Source organism: Lutra lutra, chromosome 1, assembly GCF_902655055.1.
Source record: "Lutra lutra chromosome 1, mLutLut1.2, whole genome shotgun sequence".
Taxonomy (NCBI): domain Eukaryota; kingdom Metazoa; phylum Chordata; class Mammalia; order Carnivora; family Mustelidae; genus Lutra; species Lutra lutra.
Window position 1 is genome coordinate 97,685,402 of NC_062278.1, and position 12,130 is coordinate 97,697,531.

The 12,130-nt window shown below is 34.3% G+C and overlaps 1 protein-coding gene across 1 annotated transcript in view; it reads left to right on the top strand.

The window, feature by feature from the left end:
* Positions 1–12,130, top strand: part of ECT2 (epithelial cell transforming 2) — a 63,238-nt gene that overhangs the window by 19,456 nt on the left and 31,652 nt on the right. Inside the window, 2 exon segments of the mRNA XM_047730645.1 lie at positions 256–392; positions 5,138–5,257. Of these exon segments, the coding sequence (XP_047586601.1) occupies positions 256–392; positions 5,138–5,257 (257 nt within the window).

Genomic DNA, 12,130 nt, shown 5'->3' on the forward strand with positions numbered 1-12,130 from the left:
TTTTAATGACTTTGACATCTTTGAAGAGTACAGGCCAGTTATTTGTATAATGTCTGTCAATTTGGAGTCATGGGTACTTTTGACCATTATTTTTTTCTGGCCTTATCCTATGAGGAAATTTTACTTTAATGAAAAGCTAAATGGGTATATTTCTAAGAGTGGATATACTTACCCCTTTTTTGTTCTTAAATCTGCAGAATGTCTGGTACTTACATCTGGTTTTTCATTAAATCTTTCTTCCTTTTTACCTTTTAGAAACACCAAAGTCTTGTACTAAGTCTTCTAAAAATTCCACTCCAGTTCCTTCGAAGCAGTCAGCCAGATGGCAAGTTGCAAAAGAACTTTATCAGACTGAAAGTAATTATGTAAATATATTGGCCACAATTATTCAGGTAAAAGTTTGGTTGCAAAATGATCCCTGTTGTAACTAAAAAAAATCTAAGAGATAATATTTCTTTTTTTTTTTTTTTTTTAAGAATTTATTTATTTATTTGACAGAGAGAGATCACAAGTAGGCAGAGAGGCAGGCAGGTGGGGGAAGCAGGCTCCCTGCCTAGCAGTGAGCCCGATGCGGGACTCGATCCCAGGACTCTGAGATCATGACCTGAGCCGAAGGCAGAGGCTTAACCCACTGAGCCACCCAGGCGCCCAGAGATAATATTTCTTATAAGAAAATTATATAAGCATAGAATTTGTACGTAGGTAATAAAAATGAAAATATATGACAAAAAACTGCTATTAGGGAAATGCCATACTACAATAGTAGCTTTTATTCATACAGAAATAACACCTTTTTCTATAGTGACTAAAAAGAGAAGGATCCTCTGTAGATGATCTAGAGGAGACCAAGTTTTATTTGATACAGAACTTCACAAGTTCCCTGTCATGATACTGCATTTATTTATATTTATACATGGATATATGGTAGGTAACGTTTCCTGAAAGTGTGCATTCTAGGAGTCATTGCTTTATTTACTGCTGTAAATATGTGAAAAGCAATAGCAATGAAGCATAACAATATGGATGTAATTATTTTGGTAATCCTTTCATGTATCAAGTTTCTTAGAATATGCAGTGGTTAGTCATAAATGTTAACTCATTGCAAATCATTAAAATGTACTGTGAAGTTATTGCCAAAGAAGAAGAATTCTAATGGATCCTTATAGGATGCGATTGAAGAAGATACTAAGGATAAACTGAAATTCAAGGTTCTGAAACACAATATTAGGATATTATTTTGGCATCTGCAGAGAGAATAGATTGTTTTAGGTTATAAAGCAGATTGTCAGGAAAATAAAGTTGATACCATCAAGCTTGTCTTTGAATAGAAAAATAATAGGGAATTTCTGATTGGGGTTAATTTTTAATGGACCTCTATTTGAATTCTTAATATAACTCATTAGTGTTCAGTATAATAGCCTTTAGTTGCTTGTGCTGTTGATAAAATGCATGGATAAGAAATGGAAAGACTTCTTTCTTGGTATTCATGGAGAGGTTATTCTTCATAGTTAATTTGTTTAGCCGTAGTCACGGGTTTATGAGGCCCTCTGTTGTATTGAACTTTACTTGTTTTAAGTCAGCTTTGCTCTTCTCCCTCAAGGGAAATCTTTCTAGATGAGTTAAGTTTTTATAGTCAGCCAAAATGTAGTCAAGTAGCAGAAAATCCCCTTGGCATATACTGTTCATGTACTTTGGTAGCATTTATTACCCGGAACTGTAAATCCTTTCAGGCCATGGTAAATGCACTGGGGGGGGTCTCAGAATTTAATTTGCATATCAATTAAATTCACTAAAATGCCTTAAAAAAAAAGCCCTTGAATTATTAGACTGTAGATAGTCTCATACCACTATGCTTACTATAAACTCACTGTTTATAGTTATATACTGTTTGTATAGTTATATACTGTTTATAATGTATTTTCCTTTTATCTTTAGCTTTTTTGTTTTTTTACTTCATCTCCTCCTTCCCTTTGTGCTATTGGCGTTCATTTTACTTGACATTTATTAAGATCCCGACAATACATTATTATTTTTAGTTTGAATAGTCAATTGACTTTTTAAAATTTTACTTTTTAAATTATCATACAGTGAAACTGACTTTCTTTGTACAGTTCTATGAATTTTAACACATGAAAAAATTTGTATAGCCTCTACCACAGTCAGAATACAGAACATTTCTATCCGCCCCCCCCCCCCCCCCAAACTCCTGGTACTTCCTTTTCCTTTATAAGTCACACCCTTTCCTCATGGTAACTCCTGGTGACCACTGATTTCTTCTTTATCACTATAATTTTGTCTTTCTAAAAAAAATTTTTGTATTTTTTGAGAATGTCCTGTGAATGGGATTACAGTTAATATAACTATTGGACTAGCATTTTTTAGCCTTTGAGGTTCTTCTAACTTGTCTGTGTGAATAGTTTGATCCTTTTTATTGTTGAATAGTATACCACTGTATGGATGTACCACATTTTTATTTGGTGACTCCTTAAAGAACATTTGGGTTGTTTTTGGTTTGGATGATTATAAAAAGAGCTGTTATCAACATTTATGTATAGGTTTTATGTGAACATAAATTTTCATTGCTCTTGAGTAAACACCTGGAAGTGGAATTGTTTAATCATATGGTAAGTAATGTTTAACATTATAAGAAGCTGTCATACCCTTTTCCAGAGGGGTTACGATTTTGCATTTCTACCATCCGTGTGTGGGAGTTCCAGTTGCTCACATCCCAACCAGTTTCGATATTATCAGTACTTTTTGTTTTAGCCACACAGATAAGTATGTAATGGTATCTTATTATGGCCTTAATTTTCATTTCTGTAATGATTGACGATGTTGAACATCTCTTCTCTGTATCTTTTTTTGATAAAATAACTGCTTAAGATTTTGCCCATTTTTAATTGAGTTGTTTCCTTCCTGAGTTTTGAGAATTCTTTATATATTTTGCATACTAGTCCTTTGTCAGATATGTGATTTGCAGATATCTTTTCCTAGTCTCTAGGATGTCTTTTTTTTTTTTTTTTAAAGATTTTGTTTATTTGTTTTACAGAGAGGGAGACAGTGAGAGAGGTAATACAAACAGGGGGAGTGGGGGAGGGAGAAGCAGGCTTCCTGCTGAGCAGGGAACTTGACTTGGGGCTCCATCCCAGGGCCCTGGGATCATGACCTGAGCCGAAGCCAGATGCTCAACAACTGAGCCACCCAGGCACCCCCTTATCATGTCTTTTTATTCTGGGTTGAAAACTTTTAAATTTTGGTGAAGTCTAATTATTAATTTTTTTCTTTTATAGTTCATGCATTTGATTTTTTTATCTAAAAGTTCTTACCTAAGCCCAAATTACAAGATTTTCTCTTATGTTTTCTTGTAAATGTTTCATAGTTTTAGGTTTTTTTGCTTAGGTCTATGATCCATTTTTTTTTTTAAGATTTTATTTATTTATTTGACAGAGATCACAAGTAGGCAGAGAGGCAGGCAGAGAGAGATGGGGAAGAAGGCTCCCTGCTGAGCAGAGAACCCTATTCGGGGCTCGATCCCAGGACCCTGGGATCATGACCTGAGCTGAAGGCAGAGGCTTTAACCCACTGAGCCACCCAGGCGCCTCCTATGATCCGTTTTTAGTTTATTTTTTTGCCTAGGGCAAATGGTGTTTTAGTACCATTTGTTGAATGATAAGCCTTCCACCATTGTATCTGTCAAATATTACTTGGTCATCTGTGTGTGTGTTGGTTTGTGGATGTTTTTCTATTCTATATTAATCTTATATGTTTTTCCATTCACCAATATCACAGTCATGAATACTGAAACTTTATACAAAGATGTTCCTTTGCCTTTACATATAAATTTTTAGAATTAGGTTTTCTTTATCTACAAAAAGTCCTGGAATTTTGATTGACATCGGGTTAGATCAATAAATCAAATTGGGGAAGAATGGACATTTCTTGCTGTGTTGAATCTTTCAGTCCATGTCCTTATTTATTTAGGTCTTTGGTTTCTTTCATCAACTTCCTGTAACTTTCAGCATGATGTATGTATTTTATTATATTTATACTAATTTTAGTTCTTTATTGTAAGTGAACTGCTTTTTGAATTTGGTTTTCATTTGTACATTACTAGTATATAGGAATGTGATCTGTGTGTTGAGAGAGAGGGAGTGAGAACATGCATATCTGAATGCTGAGCTGTGACCTTGCTAAGCTCACTTATTAGTTATAGGTTTTTTCCTTTTTTTTTTAAGATTGATACAAGCACCAATATAAACAGGTCTTCTAGTTTGAAATCCAGTCTTTTTTCTATTTATAAACCAGGTGTCTACACTACTATGTCAAGACATTTAGTACTTATATTAAGTGCATGTCTGGAAAAAACCGATTGCTTATTGTCTTCCTTAGTAACTTGAATAGAAAGTACAAATTACTCTTGGGGCCCCCGGGTGGCTCAGTGAGTTAAAGCCTCTGCCTTCGGCTCAGGTCATGATCTCAGGGTCCTGGGATCGAGCCCCGTATCGGGCTCTCTACTCAGTAGGGAGCCTGCTTCCTCCTCGCTCTCTGCCTGCCTCTCTCTGTCAAATAAATAAATAAAATCTTTTCAAATAAATAAATCTTTAAAAAAAAAAACCAAATTACTCTTGTTTTCTAACAATTTAAATGATTTGTAGAACTGTGTGATAAACTTTTATTAGATTCTAACAACATTTTATTAAAGGAATGTGTATACACACAGAGATATATAAATAGGATAAAATAGAAAATGTTATAAGAAAAAAGTTCTCAAATTTAAGAAGTATTGTTTTAATTGGTTCTTTCTTTTCCATTAACATCTCCTCCCTTTTTAAAATTTTTTTAAAAGATTTTATCTGTTTATTTGTGAGAGAAAGCACAAGCCAGGGGTGAGGAGTGGTGAGTGGAAGGGAGGAGAGGCAGAGGGAGAAGCAGATTCCCTGCTGAGAAGAGAGACTGATGTAGAGCTCCATCCCAGGACCCTGGGATCATGACCTGAGCCAAAGGGAGACATTTAACCAACTGAGCCACCCTGGCACCTCTTAATATCTCCTCTCTTATCACTATCTATATGATTGCTTTTTTTTTCCTTTTCCTGCAATCTATCTAAACTAGTTTTTTTTTTTTTTTAATCTTCTAGTTATTTCAAGTACCTTTGGAAGAGGAAGGACAACGTGGTGGGCCTATCCTTGCACCAGAAGAGATTAAGACTATTTTTGGTAGTATCCCTGATATCTTTGATGTGCACATGAAGATAAAGGTAAATTTTTTTTTTTTTTATGTTAGGTTGTAAATAATTCTTTTTGGATTGTGTTTATATAATTTCTCGAGTACTGTTGATTGGCCAAATGAGGTTTATACCTAAAACTTCTTATTCTCTTATTTATTCCTTTGAATTGTTTATGTCCCTCTGCTCCAGTGCCTTATTAATATTTGTTGTTTGCCTGCTTTTTGATTCTTTTTTTAATTCTGAAAATAAGGGATTAAACCTTCTTAAGTCTTTTCTTAGAGAAAAGAGACATGTGGTTGCTAGTGCTTATTTTCTTAATTTTCTACTGTTCCTCTCAGTTTGTATGTTTTGTTTTGCTTTGGGATGTTTGAAAAACTGTGAAGCTGGAAAGACTTAGAGACCATTTTGTTTGTTTCTCTATATTTGGTCAAATAAATACAAAAACCACATAAGACAGTGCTATCTTTTTAATGATTTTTTTTCCTGTGATGAAGTGTTCGTGATTTATAGCTATCAGTCTCTCATAGTTAAGTAATTTGGGAGCAAGTTTAGCTGAACTCTTAAAAGTAGTTAAACTTTATTTCCTCTTATTTTTCCTAAAAGGTGCTTGATCAAAATTGATCCGTTTTCTCCTCAGGACACCTTATATTAATGTTTAGTCCATATTCCAATAAAAAAATCAATCTGAATTATAGAATCCCCCTTTGGGCTCCTTGCTGGGCGGGAAGCCTGCTTCTCCCTCTACCTGCTGCTCCCCCTGCTTGTGCTCTCTCTCTCTGACAAACAAATAAAAAATCTAAAAAAAAGGAAAGAAAAGAAAATACCCATAATCTCATCACCCAAATTTGAAAAGTTTTTTTTGTATTTTCTTGGTTTTTTTTATACATAGCAGTTTTTTTCCCTTCTTTTAAATGTAGCTAGCCACCAAGTACTGCCACAGCTATTTGAGTAGTACCAAGAAGTTGGTATTATTGTCTCTGTTTTATAGATGTAAAACTGCTACACATGGAAATTAAATAATATTTCCAAAGTCAAGTCATCTAATAAATGCTGCATTCAGGGTTTGAACACTTGTTTATCTGATTTCAAAGACTGTTTTCTTAAACCCTAATGCTATCTTTCTTTTTTTTTTTTTTTTTGAGATATAATTGATATAGCATTGTGTTAGTTTTAGTATATGACATAATGGTTTGATATGTGTATATATTGTGAAGTGATCACCACAATAAATTTAGTTAGCATCTATCACCACACATAGTTATAAATTCTTTTTTCTTTGTGATGAGAACTTTTAGGATCTACTTTCATAGTAACTTCCAAACATGTAACACAGTATTATTAGCCATAGTTATGCCGTATGTTACATCCCCAGGTCTGTCTTACCTTATAACTAGAAATTTGTATTTTCTGACCACCTTTGCCCATTTTGCCTCCCCCTCGCCCCCCATCCTGGCTCTGGCAACCACCAATATGTTCTCTGTATCTATGAGTTTGGTTTTATTTATTTCTTTAGTTAGTTTGGGTTTTTTTAGATTCCACATATAATTGAGATCATACAATGTTTGTCTTTCTCTTAACTTAATTCACTTAGTATAATGCCCTCAAGGTTCATCCTTGTTGCAGATGGCAGGATTTTCTTTTTTATGGTTGAGTAATATTCAGTTTTATATACACATACATTTTCTTTACCCATTCATCTGTTGATGGATGCTAGATTGTTTCATGTCTTGGCTATTAATGGTATATTGCCTCTTGATCATGCTGTAGGTATACTCTTTTAGTGTGTAAAGGATTAAACTGTGTAAATGTGTCCTAAATTGGTAAAGTTTTTCATATTGTTAATACGGAATTCCTGAGAAGCACTGGTGTGTATGTATTTTATGGTATCACATAGAGGTTACAGATGTAGACTGGAATAAGGCATATTTGGTCATGAAGTCAGGTAGTGAAGTGCTTCAGTTTTCTTATCTGTAGAATGGGGATAGTAAGTGTCTGAATTGGGAGGTGTGGAATTTTTTTTATTTTTTACATATTTAGAAGACACTAAGCATAGTGCTTGATATTTAACTGAGCATTCAATAAGTAACAATAGCAATTCATATTAATAATCTAAATTCAGAAGCTGAGTTTAAACTAGTGTTCAGACATTTTGTAAAGGATTAAAACAAATTTTGCTCACTGTGTTTACAACCACTGTGTCTGGCACTTAGATTTCTGTCAGTAAATGTTTGCTGAATGGTGGTCATGCTGTTTTTAAATGTCCATATCAGAGTGGAAGTCTGTGTTTCCTTATCTAGATAGTACATGAACAACTTGGCCTCATTCTTAATTTGACTCCAAAGTACTACACTGATGACACTTAGTTTAAGATGAGAATTTTTGAGGTTGTTATCAACATCTCTCTTTTCCTATTTGTGAATATTTCCTTTTCAGAATTTATCAACATTCATCCTTGATATACAAAAGCCTGCTTTTGTGTGGAACTATGATGAAACAAAAGAGAAAGGGGAGGGATTGGATAGAGTACTTTTTCTTTATATGTTTATCCTTTGTTAATTTAATGTAAGTCTCAAAGTATCCTGGTGCTTGTTTCAGGAACAGGTGTGTATTGGGAAGTCTGCTAATTTGGTTTATTGTGAGGTGAGCTAGGTAAAAGAGAAATCCATCTTAAATATAAGTAGATAATAACAAAACAAAAAAATATTTAAAAAAGTAGATAATAACAGTACAAAAGAAATCTTAACAAAGATGAAAAGAAGTAAGCTCAGCTCTTTTAGTCCCATCTGTTTAGTTTCTCCTCTTCCAGCAGGTTGTTGGAGCCTGCTCTATGTCTTAGAACTATAGAGTTCTTTCTTAATGGCTAGGAGGTAAACCTGGGAGAATCCTATGGAGAATTCCTGGTGTGTTATGGGCAAGGAGAATGAGATGTACCCCAGTGTCTGTGCTAAATTGGGAGAAGCATTTTCAGACAGAAACATTGTAAGAAATGGTGGCACTATGAATATTATCCTTAGGGACCTACCTGCCTGTCTTGACTCCCATTTTTAATGGAGAGGACCTGTTGTGTAGATCAAGTGGAATAATGGAATCTGGAGCTAGATTACTCGAGTTTGAACTGGTTCACAACTATGTGATTTGAGTCAAATTGCTTGATCTCTCTAAGCCTTAATTTCTTTATTACATAGTTTCTGAGGTAACCATTCATGAAGGCAGAAATGCTGAATCAACAAACATTCGGAATTCAAGGTTCATCAGAAATAGATTATTTTTCAGAGTGCCTAGAGATTATATTGCTTTCTGATAGCAATGTTCTTACAAAAGTATATACACCCTTCTTACAGTTTTTTACACTTTATTTTTTTAAGATTTTATTATTTGAGAGAGAGCTTGAGCAGTGGGAGGGACAGAGGGAGAGGGGCACGCAGACCCCACTCTGAGCAGGGTATCCAGCGCAGGGTTCAATCCCAGGACCCTGAGATCATAACTGAAGCCGAAGGCAGTCGCTTAACTGACTGAACCACCCAGGGACCCCAGTTTTTTACTCTTTAGAAAAGGACCACTAGATTAGATTGCCAGACCTGTAAGTTTTTTTCTCTTTTGTATCACAGTTTTCTGAATTTTCTGTGTACTTTATATTAAATACATACGTAAATATAGTTAATAATAGCTTACTCAGCACTACAATCTGTTAAGGATTTTTTTTTTTAAGATTTTATTTTTAAGTAATCTCTACACCCAATGTGGTGCTTAAACTTCAGCCCTGAGATCAAGAGTCGTATGTTCTACCAAAAGAGAAACAAAAGAGAGAGGAAGTTTGTAAATAAGACTACTTCGGTCAATATAATGTAGTAGATTCTGACACTGACTAGTTTTAAATTCTGGCTCTAGGGTTTGTTCTGTGGCCTTGGGCAAGTTATTTAACCTCTCAGTGTCTCAATTTCCTGTTCTGAAAAATGAGGATGATAATAATTTCTATCTAAAAGGATTAAATTAATACTTATTAAGTACTTAGAAGAATCCTGAGGGGTGCTTTCTTTTGTTTCTTCCAAATGCAATTTTAAATGGTTAAATCTTAGTTCTTGATTTTTGGGCTGTTATGGTATTATTGCTTTGAGTTTACTCTTCTGCTATCAGAAGTAGTTTTTTCCCCCTTTTGAAAACTTTTCTGAATCTGCTAGTATCATTATTGAGGAACTTTTGTTAATGTGGGTTTTATTTATTGGTATTAACTGTATTTGAAATTAAAATGGAAAATTTAAAAATATTTTTCGAGATGCTTCAAATTTTTTAACTTTATTGAGGTATATTTTATATGTCTTTAAATTCACCTATTTCAAATATACTATTCAATGATTTAATGACTTTACTAAGTGATGCAACTAATCTGATCTGATTTCTGTCTCTATGAATGTGCCTTTTCTGGACGTTTCATACAAATACAAATATACAGTATATTGTGTTGTATGTCTGACTTCTTTCATGTAGCATATTTTAAAATTTCCTGTATGATGTAGCATGTTAATAGTTCCTGTGCATGGACAGATAATATTCTATTACATAGCTCTGCCACATTTCTTTATCCTGTCACCAGTTGACAGAAATTTAGGGTTTTCACAGTTTTTGGCTTTTACAAATAATGCCGCTATGAACGTTGTATGTAGATATTTGTGTGTGCATGCTTTCATTTCTTTTCAGTAGATACTTGGGAAGAGAATTGTTGGGTCATATTGGTAGTCTTATATTTAAAACTTTTCAGAAACTGCCAAACTTTTACATCATTTTACATTCTCATCAGTAATGTATGAGCTTCAAATGTCCCCATGGTCTTGCCAATACTTTTATCGTTTTTTTTTTTTAAGCCATTTTAGGATGTGATGTGGTCTGTTTTTTGGTTTTTTGGCTTGTATAAGATTTTATTTTTAGGTAATCTCTACACCCAACGTAGATTTCAAGCTTACAACCCTGAGATCAAGAGTTGCACGCTCCATTGACTGAGCCAGCCAGCTGCCACTCATTGTGGCTTTGATATGCATTTCCTTAATAATTAATGATGTTGGGGCGCTGGGTGGCTCAGTGGGTTAAAGCCTCTGCCTTCGGCTTGGGTCATGATCCCAGGGTCCTGGGATTGAGCCCCACGTAGGACTCTCTGCTCAGTGGGGAGCCTGCTTCCCCCTCTCTCTCTCTGCCTGCCTTTTCAAAGAAAAAAAATTAATGATGTTACGCATCTTTTCACGTGCTTTTTGTCATTTTTATATTTGGTGAAATGTGTGTTTAGTTCTGTTGCTGATTTTTTGATTGGGGTGTTCGTCATCTTATTGAGTTGCTAATGTTCTCTATGAATGCTTGATATGAGTCCTTTATCAGCTATGTGTTTTGTACATACTTTGTCTCAGTCTATTGTTTGTTTTTTTCATTTTTTTAATGGTGTCTTTTGAAATACAAAAGTTTTTAATTTTGATGAAGTCCAGTTTATCCATTTTTTCTTTTATTTACTTTACTTTTGCTTTCATATCTAAGAAATTTTGCCTAACTTAAGGTTTTAAAGATTATGTTTTCTTCTAGAAGTTGTATTGTTTTAGCTCTATAGTTAGGTCTGTAATCCATTTTGAATTAATTTTTGGGTAAAGTGAGGGTTCATCTTTTTGCATGTGGATATCCAATCCAATTTAAAAATTAATACATTTAAAGTAATAATAACTCATTATGTGGGTAGCATAAGTAACATAATCTTTATGGAGAATAACTAATTTCCAAAGCAGAAATAGTGAGAAGAGTGATGGTGTTTTATATTTTTTCTGTCTGGTTTAAGAGAAGACAGCTTCTCATATCAACTTCTGAATTCAGTCACTTGCAGTATCCCAAATCATGTAGGCTCTAGGAAACTTTGTTGTATGATTTGAGAGAATTAGAGTGGAAAAGTCAAATAGAACTTTAGTATTGTAATGAAAATAGTTTTAATCTCATGAATCCCACTAAAAGGATGTCCTGAGGGGCCTGTGGTTGACACTTGGAGAACTTTTGGTTATAAGAGCTTATTGATTAATTTCTACTTTAAAGTCACTTTCAGAATTTCAGTTAGGAAATGTGTCATTTCTTGGCATCTCATTTTATCATCTGATTTGTGTTTTATTTTATTTTACTTATTTTTTTTTTAAAGACTTTGTTTATTTATTTGAGAGAGAGGCAGTGAGAGAGAGCATGAGCGAGGAGAAGGTCAGAGGGAGAAGCAGACTCCCCACGGAGCTGGGAGCCCGATGCGGGACTCGATCCCGGGACTCCGGGATCATGACCTGAGCCGAAGGCAGTTGTCCAACCAACTGAGCCACCCAGGCGTCCCTGATTTGTGTTTTATTATCTTATAATGGTTTTACATGTCTTCTAATTTCTTATAAATATTTCATTTTTTAGGATGACGATAGAAAAGTTTTATAGAACAGGAATTAACGAACTATGGTTGATGGACCAAATCCAGTCAGTTTTGGATTTTGATGTTTTGCTTGTTTTGGTAAAGAAAGTTTTATTGAAACATAGCCACATTCAGTTACTTAAGGATTGTCTATGTCTGCTTCCACAAAACAAGGGCAGAGTACTTGTAACAGAAACCATATGGCCTGCAAGGCCTAAAATATTTACCATCTGGCCCTTTAAGTAAAATTTGCTGACCTGTTAGAGATTATAGTTTCAAATGGCTGATGTAAAATAAGATGCTTCAGCAGCAAGATCAAAAGTAGTTTTCTATAATTAATAGTGGCAATCAACTTTATAGTTAATAGGAAAAGATGTTCAGCTGTCATATCAATTTGGAAAGTTAGGCTTAGTCTTATTGACTTGACACTATATTTTCTTAATATTTTTCAAGGATATTTGCCTTCTAGTCAAAAAGTTAATTCCTTGTTGAGGAGA